Source organism: Sebastes fasciatus, chromosome 1 (genome assembly GCF_043250625.1).
Source record: "Sebastes fasciatus isolate fSebFas1 chromosome 1, fSebFas1.pri, whole genome shotgun sequence".
NCBI lineage: Eukaryota > Metazoa > Chordata > Actinopteri > Perciformes > Sebastidae > Sebastes > Sebastes fasciatus.
The window spans coordinates 12,304,660-12,321,435 of NC_133795.1; the positions used below are offsets into that span (position 1 = coordinate 12,304,660).

General features: G+C 40.6%; 1 protein-coding gene across 10 annotated transcripts in view; it reads right to left on the reverse strand.

Moving 5' to 3' along the window:
* Nucleotides 1-16,776, reverse strand: part of dlgap4b (discs, large (Drosophila) homolog-associated protein 4b) — a 202,040-nt gene that overhangs the window by 19,987 nt on the left and 165,277 nt on the right. For 7 of the 10 annotated variants that reach the window (XM_074629592.1, XM_074629618.1, XM_074629583.1 and 4 more), the window contains 6 exons: nucleotides 12,396-13,750; nucleotides 12,047-12,261; nucleotides 9,368-9,469; nucleotides 8,448-8,598; nucleotides 6,083-6,338; nucleotides 5,541-5,693 (listed from right to left, as the gene is read on the reverse strand). In XM_074629592.1, coding sequence (XP_074485693.1) covers nucleotides 5,541-5,693; nucleotides 6,083-6,338; nucleotides 8,448-8,598; nucleotides 9,368-9,469; nucleotides 12,047-12,261; nucleotides 12,396-13,676 — 2,158 coding nt within the window. In that variant the 5' untranslated portion in view covers nucleotides 13,677-13,750. The remainder of the gene's footprint in view (nucleotides 1-5,540; nucleotides 5,694-6,082; nucleotides 6,339-8,447; nucleotides 8,599-9,367; nucleotides 9,470-12,046; nucleotides 12,262-12,395; nucleotides 13,751-16,776) is intronic. The other 3 variants (XM_074629643.1, XM_074629635.1, XM_074629660.1) reach the window with 3 other exon arrangements.

The following is a 16,776-nucleotide window of genomic DNA, read 5'->3' on the forward strand; positions in this document are numbered from 1 at the left end:
TGGACATGAAGCACGAACACTACAGATTCTTAAACAAGCTGAATTTGTGTACAGGAGCTGCTCAGCAGAACGTACTGGCTGCTCTACAGAAGGGGATTTAACAACAGAGACAAGCAGACGCTTTATGCCAAAATGTTTGAGAGGAATCTGGAGTGGGCACTGAGCACTGCTGTTTTCATGCCATCTGGACAGTGCTTCAGTTGTCTACTGCGAGCCCGGGTTCAAGATGTGATTTTCAAGGCTGGGAAACAATTAGCTGCATGAAGTTACAGCAGTTGAAAACAGTTTCCAACAACCCCATGACGGCTTTCCACTCAGCAGTTCACTGCATACTAACAGCTATGCTGGCTACGTACTCAAAGACTAAAAAGAAAAACCACGGAAATAGGAAACTTTTCTGGTCGACCTTTATGTGCTAGAACACACACAGTGGTCTCCTCCCCATTAATAGCATTTTACTGTTTGCATGGGAAGACTGTGGACGGATAATTAACCAACCACAGTTCCTGCACAGTGACATCACTATTGGTAGCACAACATCTTTTTAGACCCTGAAATCCAAGATCAGGTTAAAAAAATATTAGGGCGATAATGACGCGTTAACGCAAATTCGTTTTGACGCCACTAATTTCTTTAACGGCATTAATGCAATCGATTTCCGGAGGTTGTACTGGGCTCACTCAAGCTAGAATGGAGATACTGGCATCATATGAAACTAGAAAACCTAAGGAATTGGTACCAACCATGTCATACTAGCTTGCCGCTAAATAACCCTCCAAACTTGTACTAAATTTTGACGAGGAAAAACTGGCATGGTCATTTTCAAAGGGGTCTCTTGACCTCCGACCTCAAGATATGTGAATGAAAATGGGTTTTATGGATACCCACGAGTGTCCCCTTTACAGAGATGCCCACTTTATGATAAACACATGCAGTTTGGGGCAAGTCATAGTCAAGTCAGTACACTGACACACTGACAGCTGTTGTTGCCTGTTGGGTTTGAGTTTGCCATGTTATGATTTTTGCATATTTTTTATGCTAAATGCAGTACCTGTGAGGGTTATGGACAATATTTATCATTGTCTTGTGTTGTTAATTGATTTCCAATAATAAATATATACATACATTTGCATAAAGCAAGCATATTTGCCTACTCACATGTTGATAAGAGTATTAAATACTTGACTTCCCTTTATGGTACTTCTTGAACAGATAAAAAAATGTGCGATTAATCGCGATTAAATATTTTAATAGATTGACAGCCCTAAAAATATATATTTGTCCCTTATAATTACAGCATTTCTATGTTATATTGACAGCAGTGTTGCGATGTGGCAAACAGAGACACAATAGTCAAGACTATTAATTACTACTATTAATATAGATGACATGAAAGTACTTGGGGTTTTTAGAATATAGTTCAGTGAACAGATTCGGGTCTCAAATGTTTATCTTTGTTAATTTTAATGGATTCATTCCCCTATTGGGCAAATTACAGAATGCACCATTTCACTGACGAACCCTGATCCAATCTGCCTCTCGTCATCTTTATGTAATCCACTCCAAGGATGGTCAAACAATGTCAATAACTGTGGGGCAGATGAGACACTCAGTTTGACAGTTTTGGTCCCTCTTTCTCTAGTATTATAAACCCTGTTGTTCAACTATTCACCAGCAACAATATGAATTTTAAGCCGATTGGTTGAGGTGGTGTTGTTCTGTGGTCAGTTGGAGCTGGACAAGAACCAGGAACAATGAAAGACAAAGGGTGGATTGTGATGCTCTATTTAACAGTTTAGTATCGCCTGCCAAGATGTCTGCTGGCTGCCAGTTGACCCATCTGTATTGTTTCATCAAGTTACAGCAACAAGACGCAGATAACCTTGCCTGACCCTACCACCACTTCCTTGTAATCAAAGCCATTATTCCAATGAATGATCACATTAAATGCTTTCAACAACATCACCGCTACAAAACTGTACAGTTTTTATATTAAATGAAACATCAAAATGGGATTTAATCCATGTTGGACACTAGGGTTGTGTACTGGCAAGAATCTGGCGATCCGATACGCATCATGATACAGGGGTAACGATTCAATATATTGCGATACTGTAAGTAATGAGATGTACTGCGATTTTATAAATCTCAATTTAGGAAAACTGTCATAGTAAAAAGAATACACCAGAAATGCATAATTTTTAGAAAAGGCAAAAATAACACATTTATACTGCATGAAAAAACTGCATGGTTTTTGCCCAAAGCTGCATGTGATTATCATAAAGTGGGCATGTCTGTAAAGGGGAGACTCATGGGTACCCATAGAACCCATTTTCATTCATATATCTTGAGGTCAGAGGTCAAGTGACCCCTTTGAAAATGGCCATTTAATAATGACAGTTATTGCGATATATTGCAGTATATCGCAATAACTTACAGTATCGCAATATATTGAATCATTACCTATGTATCATGATGCATATCGTATCGCCACATTCTTGCCAATACACAGCCCTAGTAGGGAATAATACTCTCAATAATGAATATCGTAAAGAGTGCACCATACAACACCACTGGAAGTATTATAGATCATAAGACAATCAAGATATTAATCTCAGAGCTTAAGAGATATCAAACTGATGATAGAGATGATTCTCATCATAGTTTCCTACACACTATTTTACTACCTATCTTACTGGTCTAAATGTATTTCCATCTGACTCTTCTTTCACCAAATGCTTCTTAAATTGAACATGTTAGACACATTAGACCATTCCCTCTAAATTTAGCTGCAGTAGGGCAGTAAATGAGCATATTTAAATGTTAAGTCGTTATCATTAGGATGATGGCTAAGCTGTCATCATTCATTCATTCATTCTCACTGTGCAATATAATTTTCCACTTGTGCAATTTTGTTAATAGTCTGTTTATTGTCAATACTGTATATACTGCTCCTATGTTTATACTTCCTTCTATTTAAATGGTTCATAATTTGTTACACTTTGTTTAGCTCTTTTCTTTTTACTGTGTTAGCTGATGCTTCTTTTTTTTGCTCTATCCCCTTTGCTGCTGTACACTGCAGATCTCCTCACTGCGGGACTAATAAAGGAATATCTTATCTTATCTTATCATATCTTATTATGGGACAGACAGACAGACAGACAGGATGACTTGTGAGCGGTTGGAGTCTAGACGTGTGACGTCATAAACGCTGCTGTAGTGCTCAATAGCACCTGCTGAAGTTTATACTAAGTTATGTTTATTGACAACACCACACCCACATTGTGATGTAAAAGGTAATTAAGGCAATTAACACACACAACGTCAAAAAGCACTAACAATAACAATTAAAGTACTTACCCTGCTGTCAGGCGCAGGTAAATATATATATATATATATAGAGAACAAAGGTGTCTTGAGTTTAGACTTATATTATTTTCAAGGCAGCAGCTTTAAACGGAGTGGACAGTCTCTCTGTTAAAGACTGTGTGGAGAGTAAAAGCCGGTCTGGTTGTGTTTTGTTTGGGAGGCGTGGTGGCGTCTCTACTGCTGCCTTCAGGAGCGCCTCGGACACTCCACACTTTAATTATTGTAAAAGTGATTATGGTGCTCATTTAGGTGCTTTTCTACTACAGTATCCACCACGAGGACACAGTTTTTTTTTTTTTACGTGTTGCAACAAAAAAAAAAGCTCTGTGATGTCAAACCACAATGAACCATCAGAATGCACAAAATAAAATCATCAAAACAATTCAGATAAATAAAATCTGATCCAGACTTAGACAAAAATGAAAAAGACAAGGGTATTACATTAGATTGTTTTCACCTATCAGCTTTATGTTGTATAATATAACTTAATCACAATACCAATTCATTACTTACATATTTAACTTAATCATATTGACTATTTGTTTTCTTTTCTTATATGCACATATTATTATAAGTTATATTATAAGTAATTAATTGGTATTTTGGATTGATAACAAATTTATATTTTGTTAAGGATAATTATATCAGTAATTAATTTATATTTCTGTATGACACAGATTAAAGGTAATAATTATAGTTAGAATAATTATAAATAATAATAATTCGAGTTAATAGACAAATTAAGGAAAATGTAATTAGAGTATATGTATGGCTCAATAAGGAAGCTGGTTAATAATTAATAATTGACTTATGGAGAAGGGGTGGGATTAAATAAGTTTATACTTCTTCTCACTCCTTTTTGAATATGTAAATCAAGGCATCAAGTGTTTGACAATTCTTTTTTTTTCTAATGCTTTCCATTGTATGTAACTACTACTTGTTTCTGACTGTCCACTTGTTGGTATGATCATTCTCTTTTTCTTTATTTAATTTTTTTTCTATTCTACATGTTCGAAATTAATTTTGAAATGAAATGAAATGTGCAAAGAACTTGTCTTTATTTCCTCCAAACGTTCAGACTACCCAGTAGAGCTTTAGCAATATCAGAATAGAAGCTGAAAAATCCTACTAACCTGAAGGCAGCATAATGCTCTAAGGTCTATGTGACTATGGGCGCCACATGGTGGATACTTTATGGTAATACAGCATTTTTAGCAAATTTGACTGTAAATTACCAAAGTGTATTGGTGTATGTGTATTTGATTGTATTTCCATATTTGTAGTGTATTGTGGTTTTATCATATAGAAAACTGAATATCTTAATTACAATGTGCATGTAAAAGCCCAACTAGGGACAAGAGTTGAAAATTAGTTATAGCTGTAAACTCTCTGTGCAGCACATCAGTTTCATGCCCTGTATTGGAACTATGTTAAACTGCATCGTCCCTATCAAATAAAAATAAAATAAATTCTAATAACCCAAGCAGGTGCAGGTAATATCCATGCTCTTATTCTGAACCCGGGAAGCAGTCAGATGTCAACAACCAGTGCAAAGCATATTTGCCTCCCTTCACAATTCCTCTGCGATAGCAAATTCAACATCAAGGTAACAAGACGATTGCCCAGGGCTTTCTTGTGCTGCTGTGTCCTGTAATCATTTCAATGACAACCAACGCTCCACTGCCCCAATCGCATTTCTTTTTGATCAAGTTTGTCTTGATAGTAGTGCTGTCAATCGATTAAAATATTTAATCGTGATTAATCGCATGATTTTCCATAGTTAATTGCGATTAATTGCAAATTAATCACACATTTTTAACCTGTTCAAAATGTACCTTAAAGGGAGATTTAACAAGTATTTAACACTCTTATCAACATGGGAGTTGGCAAACATGCTTGCTTTATTCAATTGTATGTATATATCTATTACTGGAAATCAATTACCAATGGATATCTCTAGTTTCATAAGATTTGTTGTGTTAATGCATTAAAGAAATTAGTGGCGTTAAAACGAATTTGCATTAATCTGGTATCGCGTTAACTTTGACCGCCCTACTTGATAGTGAGTTTTAGTGGTTTGTTTATCTTTTGTCGTCCTTGATGTGGTAAATGGATAATTTTCTACTTCAATGATATTTTTTAGGGTAGAGGAGCTGGTTTTAATTGGTTACCTGTGTGTGTGGGTAGGATGCGTTGTCTGTCTGTCCCCAAACGCTGAAGAAAAAGTTCAAGCTGTTTCTCCTTTGGGGCTTTGTCCAAGCCAGTGGCTCTCAGGTCAGAGCCAAACTGGTCTTTCCATGTCTTCCACTGCGTAGAAAGGCCGTCTAGCATGGGCAAAAGAGGCTGCATTTGAGCTAAAAATAATGCTGGTGTGTGCATGCTGGAGGACTTGTGTCCCTCCCAGGACCAAGCTACAAAGAGCAGTCAAAGTTATGTTACGGGAAATTAAACCAAGAATTTGGCCCATGTGTCTGAGTCGCTCTGGAAGAGGGGTCACAACTTTGCAAAAATCATCACAGTTTAATAACCAAATAAATAACCAAAAGCAGACATGCACTGTATTCTGTATATTGTGTATGTTAAAAAGAACATAGCACAGCACATAACACTGCATCATGGTAAGAACTCCAAGAAACCATTTTCCCACTTCATATGAAGTCAAATAAAGTAATTTGCAGCAAATGTATCATCTGTTTTTCAGCCAGTGACTCACCAGTGCTGGTGCTGTATGTGCGAACAGTGGTGTCAATGGGAGGCGGTGAGCAGCCCGAGTCTATGGATGCTGTGTCGTCGTCTTGGGAACAGCCAGCCTGGATGGCTCTCAGGTAGCTGTGGCTGCGGGATCGGAAGCATGTTGGCATGGGCAGGTCTAGAGGCTCTGGGTTGTCCTGAGAGTGGGAACGGGAATCTCTGAATGTGGACTCGGAGCTGCGGTCCTCATAATGATGACTCATTTCCAGGTCCCGTAGCTGGAGGAAGGAAAGGGCAAGATTATTAAAGTCAGTATAGCAGTGGTGTGGCGAGGACAACAGTGCTGCATGAGTGGGTTCATTATCTGGTCACAGTAGCTGCTCCCAGAGCTGGAGGTGACCACTAACTGCCCAGCTGACTGTTTCTGTAAAGGGCATTCTCCATTTGTGAGACACATCTGACGGGATGCAATAAATTGGCACCAAAAGATTAAGTGTGTGGCAATTAGGTACAAAAGGTACAATCACTGGAGGACTCAGGCTGTCTGAGGGGTGAAAAAAATTAAAAGGGCACCAGAGCGCAGAAAGTTTTCAAGCATGTAGGGCAGCCTATATGGCACTGCATCACATCTTCTCAATTTTAAGGGCACCCTCAAGGGCACTTTATCAAGTTTTCTCTATTTAAGTGCACTCTAGAGGGGACTTCATCATGTTTTCTCCACTGGAAGGGCATCCTAGAGGGGACCTCGTCAGCTTTTCTTTACTAGAAGGACACCCTAGAGGGAACGTCATCATGTTTTCTCCACTGAAAGGGCACCCTAGAGGATACTTCATCCCGTTTTCTCCACTTGAAGGGAACCCTAGAGGGGACTTCATCACCTTTTCTCCACTGGGAGGGCATCCTAGAGGGGACCTCGTCAGCTTTTCTTTACTAGAAGGACACCCTAGAGGGGACTTCATCATGTTTTTTTCCACTGGAAGGGCACCCTATGGGGACGTCATCCTGTTTTCTCCACTGGAAGGGAACCCTAGATGGGGACTTCATCACCTTTTCTTTAGTGGAAGGGCACCCTAGAGGGCACTTTATCGTGTTTTCTTTACTAGAAGGGAACCAGAGGGAACTTCATCACATTTTCTGTACTGGAAGGGAACCCTTAAGAGGACTTCATCACGTTTTCTGTACTGGAAGGACACCCTAGAGAGTACTTCAGCACGTTTTATTTACTGTAGGGGCATCCAAGAAGGCACGGTGCTCTTCAACTCCAGTGAACCTGGTGTTACTGCTCCTGCCTCCCTTCATGCTGGGTTTCTGGACAGGCTGTCATCTATAAGATGCATTTTCATTTCTTTTTACATTTCTTACATGACCAGCTATAGAAGAACTGTCAATTTACAGAAAAACAAAAGAAATGCCAAGGCAAGAGACATCACTTTGAAAAGCTTTATACAGCATGCATGCATGCTCTCTCCGAGACGTCTTTTGAAGAGTAAGAACCAGCCTTGCAGATGATGGGTTTCATATTCTGTTGATTGACACAAACAGCCTAGTGTAGGAGTCAAAAATGTGTTTGTAGCAGAGTTATTTTGATGTTTCACTGACTGGTAACAGAAGCATATATGGGGGTGAGTGCAAGAAGAGGCAGCACAAAAGAAAATGAAGCAGAGAATTTACACCTACACAGATTTTAAATGTTGGGTATGGGTGATTTCAACTTAAGCTCCCTGTTCTGAATTAATTTAGTTTTGGAAAACGTTCCAAATTAAACAACTTGACCTCAACCAATCTAAATTATAATGCATATTAAATGTGGTATTCAGTATGCTGCTGTGCATGCAAATTAAAGCAATGCATTCACATATTGGACACATTTGTAGTAATGTAGTGACCTGTCAAGAGATTGGGTGTAAATCCTGTACTAATGGCCTGCACTGCCTCATTTGACTAGTTCATTGAAAAAGATCAGAGCCCATCCGTGTAGTTGTTCATCATCTTAGTGACCTTGTCAGTGGGAGGCTAATAGCTCTTATGTGAGTAGATAAATTAGACTAAAAACTACCAATGTCATTCATTTGGCTCTTAGGTTCAGATACATTTGGAAAATGGGGATTCTTTGTTCACAGGAAGCTCATTTTATTACTGTCATTCAAGCTGTATCTGTGAAAATGCTAATTATACTACGGAAATGAGTGTTAGTAGCTCAAGGCAGACAAAGGGGTCTTTGAAACTGACTGAATGAAGAGAGTTTGCTTGGAGCTAAGTCGTGTACATTTTGAGCAAGTACAAATATATTCTGAACTCATTAGAAAAGTACCTGCTGAGTTAATAAGCGAAAGAGAGACGCAAACAGACGAGAGAGAAACAGATTCATTATTTGGCCGAGCACTGACCTGTCCCAAGCAGCTACGTCTGCCCAAGGTGCTGCACGCCTGGCTGAAGTCATCATCATCCCAGTTGGGCAAAGACGAGACGGTACCCTCGATGCAGTCCAGGTTGTCCAGGCTGCGATTATTGGAGAGCTCTCTGAGAGATGGAAGACAGCTGGAAAGAGGAGTAAGATGACAGGAAAAACAAGATAAAGGACATGTGTTGAGGGAAATTAAAGGCAATGTCAGGATGGAGTGCATAAGGACATAATCATGGAAAAGATGGATGAACAGTTGGTGTTAATATGTGACGACAGGGAGGCAGAAGGGAAACATGGGTCGGGTGAGAAAATGAACGATCAGCAAAACCAGGAATTGAAAGAGAGATAAAAGGAGGATGTTATTCCTTTCATTTCCACTTTCATTCATGAGCCATCGTGAATCCAAATCTCTTTGACTCTGTTCCAGTTTCACCTAATTTCGGCATCAGTCATTGTAGCGTCTGAGCATGCAAAGCCAGTGATGTCAGGCCACGCATGTACACAGCTCTCTGTGCCATCATGGTGCCAAAGACAAAGAACAGGTTAATCAATCTGCACCTCTAAAGTCACTTTTTAGTTGCATATTCTTTGTTGGCACACAGTGATAGTGACATGACAGTGAGCTGCCATGCCATGTCTATGGACACAGATGTTTCCCCCATTTGGATAGTGTCAAACTCAGCTCCTTTTCACCTAAAAGCGCCGGGCAGATGGTATTTACAAGCTTAAGGGAGGTTGGCAGTTGTTGGCAGCGGGGCATGAATTTGATAATTGGAGTTGCCGCTGACTTGATGCGTCTGAGGGGGGCGGTGCAAAGTCATAGATTGTAAATGATCCAATCAGACAAAAGCGTTTTTTTTGCACAGCGCTCCTGAGACGCGGGCTTACAGATCTATCACTGACCTGCTCATTGACCTGCCCAGCTGGTGCAGAGAGGACACACTGTGGAGTGGAGACCACAGGGCGTCCAGCTCCCCCTGCAACAAGGAGTAATCCAGGGTTCTGCTGCTCACGCCAATCAAGGTGGAGCAGACCGGAAGAGAGTGAGGTTGGATGGTCAAGGGTCGGCAGGGGGAGTAGGGTTAGTCATTCAAAGCAGGCTTTAGGGAAGAATAAATCCTTAATTTTCTAAACAGAGACTTTGAAGGGATCTTTTATTTATGTGGAGGTCGGTGTGTATGTCAGGTAGAGGCCCGTGGCTGTGTTTCCCGGGATGATGCTCTCTCGTTTCGGTTGAATGGAGTCTTATATCAACACTCCATCTCTGATCCAAGTGTTTGCATATAATGCGGCATTGGTATTTTGACACTGTAACCTCCAAGCTTGTGGATCACACCGGCAACAAAAACAAGAGCTGCTTTATAGAAGGTAGTGTCAAAAACGTTGTCTTGAAGTTTTCAATCTCTGGAGTTACCTTTGTGAATATCAAAAGTTGATTATAATACACATGTTGGCTGATTTAAAGTATATTATAGTTCAATTTTATTATGCTGACTGTAAAAATAATCTAAAAAAACATATCCAAAATACATTAGAGTATGTCAAAGCACGAAAATATAAGGCAAAATAAAAAAAAAATTGAATAATGAATACAAAATGATTTCTTTTTATTATCTTATCTCTTATCTTATTAAAAAAAATAATAAATGTCTTGAGCAAATCCCTGCAGACAGTTATTTCAGATAGAAACATAGAAACTATTTTAAGTTAGACAGCAGATGGAAGTGCCGATATGCTTTTTGCAACTTCGCAAAAGCATATATGCATTGTAATCGTTCCTCTGCAAAAAACACTTTGAGCTCTGAAATCTGAGTAGGCATTACAAAACACGTCCGTTCTGGCCGTTGCTTAAACATCGCCTCAGATACAAATGAAAGAATGTGAATGCATTTTATGAAAAGGCAACTCAGCCATGTCCCACTGCGCCTCCATCACATATTGTGCAATATGTCTGCTTCGGAAAGCATGTAATTTAAAGACAAGTGAGGCGCGATGCCAGTCAGTCGGAGAGACGAGGCTGATTCGTGGTGATTTACTGGTTGAGTTGAAACAAGAGTCATATTATGTAAACTAGACTAATGTCGTCTGTGTCCTCTGAGCTATGCGGATGCTTTGTGGGTCCAACAGTAGGAAGGTAAATCACAGCTGATGTATGGTAGTATGGCTGGCATGTGGGGGACAACAGGGAGTCTGACACCACTTAATTCTGTGCATGAGTAAGCGCAGCGTGTTAGTGTGTGTGTACCTGTGTGTGTGCATGTTGTATGAATTTGTGTTTTCCTGCATACGGTGAGGCTGGGCGTGGTAGTTTCCTTCCTGTACGCCCAGAAAAGAGTGGCTTATTTATTTTCTTTTGATTGTTGAGAGGTTGTGCCAATCAGTATATAAAACTGTGTAATCTGGGCGTGCTCAAAAAATCAACACTTTTTATAGCCACCCACTTTAAAGCCCGAAACTGTATCTTTTATTGCAAAAAAATAAAACATTTATTCCTCAACTGATCATAGCTGAAAATAAAGCTTTGTTCTATAGTTAAACATTAATGACTCCCCTTCATAATTGTTTGATGTTAGTCTCTTTGATACCTGTACCTGACTGACAGCAGGCTGCAACTCGGTGTTTTGAATTTGAATTGTGGGGCTACTCTGGGTAGTAGCTGGAAGAGAGCCCCCAAATTGGGGAAACTCTTGCGAGATTGTTAAGGTTAGGCACTGATCTCGAATAGTTAAGGTTAGGCATTGACCTTGAATAGTTAAGGTTAGGCACTGATCTTGAATAGTTAAGGTTAGGCATTGATCTTGAATAGTTAAGGTGAGGCATTGACCTTGAATAGTTAAGGTTAGGCATTGATCTCAAATAGTTAAGGTTAGGCATTGACCTCTAATAGTTAAGGTTAGGCATTGACCTTGAATAGTTAAGGTTAGGCATTGACCTTGAATAGTTAAGGTTAGGCACTGACCTCTAATAGTTAAGGTTAGGCATTGACCTTGAATAGTTAAGGTTAGGCATTGATCTTGAATAGTTAAGGTTAGGCATTGATCTCGAATAGTTAAGGTTAGGCATTGACCTTGAATAGTTAAGGTTAGGCATTGATCTCAAATAGTTAAGGTTAGGCATTGACCTCTAATAGTTAAGGTTAGGCATTGACCTTGAATAGTTAAGGTTAGGCATTGACCTTGAATAGTTAAGGTTAGGCACTGATCTTGAATAGTTAAGGTTAGGCATTGATCTTGAATAGTTAAGGTGAGGCATTGACCTTGAATAGTTAAGGTGAGGCATTGACCTTGAATAGTTAAGGTTAGGCATTGATCTCGAATAGTTAAGGTTAGGCATTGACCTTGAATAGTTAAGGTTAGGCATTGATCTCAAATAGTTAAGGTTAGGCATTGACCTCTAATAGTTAAGGTTAGGCATTGACCTTGAATAGTTAAGGTTAGGCATTGACCTCTAATACGACACGATTGCTGGTTTACATTTGAATCAGGGATTGTACTTTTAACATGAGGTTGTCTCCCTTGCTGTTGAATGCTAATGTGTACTGCATAATAAAGCCCAGCTCTGTGTCTCTGTGTGTTGTCTTACTTGCGTGGGGGTAGCTGGTCGCTCAGAGACTGCTGCGTAGCCCTGAGGTAGCTCTGGCGACGAGCGGCGGATTTTGGCGAGGGCTTGGGGCTTCCCTCCGAGTCGTCGCTGTCTTCCATGTCTCCCATGGCCTTCACATAGCTACCACTGCGCATCCGCCGACATGGGATTTCGTTGGCGCCCCCGCTGCGGCCTAATGTGCTACTCCAATCACCCTACAAACAGCATTAAGTGGATAAAATGAGTCTTTAGTTATCAATCAATGTCATCCCTTTATCACTGTATTATAGCTCTTGATAGTCAGGATCTAACTTTTATCCAGCACTACATTCGCTTCAGGGCTACTCACCCTTCGTCCAACCTGCAGGTAGTTGCAGGTTAGTTCAGGTTGGCAGGATTTGGACTTGAGCATGGACCTGTCCAGAGTAGCTGAGCCCTTCTGGATCACCTGTCTCGGCTGGCCCATGGTCAGCGCGGACCAGGACCCTCCTTTCATATAGTCATTATCATTCATTACCATTCTTCCTGCTCCACTTAGTCCACCACCTCCACCACCTCCGCCACCTCCGCCACCTCCTCCACCTCCGCCACCTCCGCCCCCAGGCCCACTAAGTGTCTGATACTTCATGTCATGGCTGCTTTTGGAGGAGCTGATTGTGTTGTAGCCACTTTGGATGTATCTGCTTTGGCCCCCCTGACTGTCATGGCCAGTTGGACGCCCCATAGTCATCATGGCCATGGTGTTGTGGTAGCTGCTCAAATCGCTGCTGTCCAAATCGTCTGAGCTCCAGTAGCCCGACATGTTAGAGCGTGGTCGTCGCTTGGCAGTCGTCTCTGATTTTGTACCCCGATCTTTACTTTTGGATCTGCGAGCCTGCTTCCCTCCGTCTTCGGTGCCAGACGAGCCTCCACCGCTGCCAGTTGAGCGTCCGTTGACATTGCCTTTCATGTTGTGGCTCTCCAGTGACTGGGACTTAGCAAAGAGCTTCTGCACCGAGTGCAGCATGTAACGGATGCGGCCAGGACTGTCTGTGTGCTGCTTGGCGGCAGCGCCCGCGGACGTTCGATGAAACTGCAACGTGCTGAATCCGTCCCTGCCTCCAGGTAGCTGCTTATCAAACTCCATCAGACTGGTTGGTGCCTGGTTCTTGGTCATATGATGGGATATAGTTGCTGAGCCGCTCGTAATCATAGGCGTTCGTCCACTCAGCCCGGCCATACCCATGCCCATACCCATACCCATACCCGTTCCCATGCCCATGGACATGGACGTGCCCATGGTGCCTGTACTTATCCCCCCAATGCTGTCTCCAGGTGGGGAGAAGTCCGACTGGTCGTAGGAGTTGTAGTGAATCCTGGGGAAAGTGCTGCTGTTGGACAGCTGGTTGTTGAGAGGCATCATGCATTCCGGTGGAAGGGAGCCAGTGTTGGCTGAAGGATAGGAGCCGGTGTTGGCTGAAGGATAGAGGTGGGGGTCCATGGTGCCGTAGTGGTCCATCGAGGGGGTCAGCAGGTAAGGGCTGCGTGGGAGGGTGCTGGTCTTGTGAGAGTAGAGGGCCTCTGGATGGCCTTGGGAAGGGTCACAGGAGTCAGACAGGTGTCTGTTACGGTTGGTCCCCAACCCTTTCATGGCGGCGAGGAGGTCCGACCTTCTAGAAGACCCCCAGGCCAAGTAGAGATGACTGATGACCTTGAAGGTGATTCCTAGAAAACAGAGAGAACAGAAAGACACAACAAGCGTTAATATAGTAGTGTACAAAACACACAAACATGGACACAGACTCTGCAGTGCCTATCAGCTCAGCCGCACAAACACGCCCACTTATGAGCCAAGCCAGACTACAAACAGACTAGCTGTGAGGGAAACACTGTGCAGTGAATGAGCCAGCTTTCCATTGCCTCCCACGGTGAACATCTGTGTTGAAATGCTGGAAGTGGATGGAAAAACAACGTGTGGAACAATGACGGGCTGTAGCCAGTGGGCCAGGGCATACATTATGAGTACAAGAACAATTGCTGGCAGTCATCTGTGACTCCAGACACCTCCACAGCTATGTGGGGCTACAGCAATGCCAGCATAAACAAATATCCCCTCTTTTCAGTCTAATCATATTCTGAGAAAGAAGATTAGAAGAACATCTATTCAGACAGCACAAACATTTCCATTCATGTGGACCAATCAACAAATCATGTGTCCTTTCATAAGAAAACAAACAAGCTAAAAGTCTAAGTAATAGATCTGCTGCCTCTCAGCATATCCTACAGGTTAGTTGTGATACAGAACAACCAAATCTCTGGGAGAACCCTTTCTTTCAGCTCGTAGCACTCTTTCTCTGCCCATTATTCCATCTGTTTCTCCTTCTCTCTCTTCCTTCTCACTACTCTTCCCACCTCCAGTGGGTATCCCTGGCACTGGTCACCGAGCTCCTGTCCTATCTTCGCATGGCCAGCCAAGGATGGCGGGCAGACTGTCATAGGGAAACCGGTAAAGAGGATTTGACCAGCGGGGGGTGGGTTGCAGGAGTTGGCAGCCACGCCTCCTTGTCCTACTAGTCAAGCTGTGCCAATGCCCTGCCTGGCAAGGCGGCGATGAGGGTACTTGCATGAATGGAAAATGCTAGACGATGAAAGCGAGGGTGACTTTTGTGGTGTTTATGCATTGACAGGTATATTCATGAGTCGCTCCTTATCCAGTCTGTGGAATAATCACCAACAGAAAGTCTACTTTGTTGTTAAAAGATTACCAAGGAGTTTCAAGAGTTGGTCTGATCTCTCTGCAAAAAGAATACTGGTAACACTTTATATTAACCATCATTTATAAATGGTAAAGTGATTAAACGTAGTTAATAGTTATTTAATGTTAGCAAACAACAAATAATTAATAATAATTAATGATGTTTATTAATTATTACTAATGCTAAAATGTATGGTATTAGTTTATTGTTGCACACATTATAACATTTTATAAACTATATACAGTATTTATATAATTATTTGTTAATGATTAAGATATTATTTGTAAACCTTAAAGAAATTGTTTGTAAAACATCTCTAAACATTACATAGATAGTTGTAACACTTTGTAAATGGTTGATTTGTAAAGCACCTATAAACATTATTTGGATGGCTATTATAAAGTTACAACTAATGATTATAATTCCTTGTTAAATGATTAATAAATACTTTGAAAAGCATCTATAAACATTATTTAGATAATAAATACGTTGTCAATGGTTAATAACTGATTTCTGGTCCATCTATCTATGTAATGTTTATAGATGTTTTACAAACAATTTCTTAAAGGTTTACAAATCATTTGGTAATCATTAACAAATACTTAATATAGTATATCAAATGTTATAATGTGTCAAACAATAAACTGTTACTTAATAGTTTACAAAAGTAATCAGAATGTAATTGTTATCGTCTCTCATCAGCTATGATACAATATATAATCTGTAAACGAATTATTTCATATTAAACAAACTAATGATAAAATAGCAGAAGTTATAGCATTACTAATAATTAGTAAACATTATTATCATTTCATTGTTTCTTAACGGTAAAATAGCTATTAACTAAGTCTAATTGCCTATCAAATTGCCATTTATAAATGATGTTACCAGAATACTTTTCCTTTTTCTGCACTCCAGTTTATGAGGAATGTATGAATAAATGTAGTATAGCGAGTATCTGTAAAATTTGTGTTTTCTTTAATCATTCGTTGCTGGAATAAAGGAGAAGTGCCTGTCAAGGCCGATACCATTATTGAGAGTCTATTCAAAACTCAACAGTATGCATGCTGTTTCCTTATCTCTGTTGGTGTATTTAAGTGAAAGCAGTTTAAAAGATTACTGTTCGGCTTTGGAGTTTATGTGAAATCCCAGAAATGAATGTTTCCTTTACTGTGGAACTCACCAGGAAGAATTTTATTGCTTGTCTTAACGATCGCAAATGTTTCCCGAATCCATTTGTCATTTATGATCAGCCGTGGCAGCTGCAGCTGAATGACACGTTTAAACCATCCCTCATAACTCAAACGTCTTATATTCAGATCATTCCTTGCCTAATTCGGCGGATATGTATTATAGTTATACCACACTTTTCTATCAAATTCCTCCCCAAGATTGATAAATAATAGTTGTAGTGTATGATAGCATAGCATGCAGGATATTAGATTTAGATTGGACTTTTCTGATTGGAAAAGAAGATGATTGATATAGCTTGTCATTAGAGTCCCTGCAGAGTTCCAGCAGATGTGAAGAAAACTAATAAACTGGTTAAAAACTCAATCTCATCCTCCGCACGGTACATTTATTCTTAATTTATCCAGAAGAAGTCAGTTAAGCAGGCCAGCCACATTTTAAATTCATACATTTACAGCTGCTTCGCTCAACTGCAGACTTGTACCGTTTGCTATGGGGTGTCCTGTGGGCCGACAGTCTAACCATGACTTCACCACTTTGATTCTGGCCAGGTACTGTTACTGCTAAAGTACTAGAAAGATGCACTACAAAACAACAGAAACTACTAATGAGGGAAGGAGACAGTATTGTCAAATTGTTTTCCTAACTTATATTTTCCCTGATGAGGCCATAGACTGAATATAACAAGTGGACGTAGTCACCGTGACGTCACCCGCTGGTTTGTGGACTGTCGTTTTGAAGCCTTGAGTTTGGCATTTTTGCTGTCGCCATATGTTTTTTTGCAACCAGAAGTGAACGCTAAAT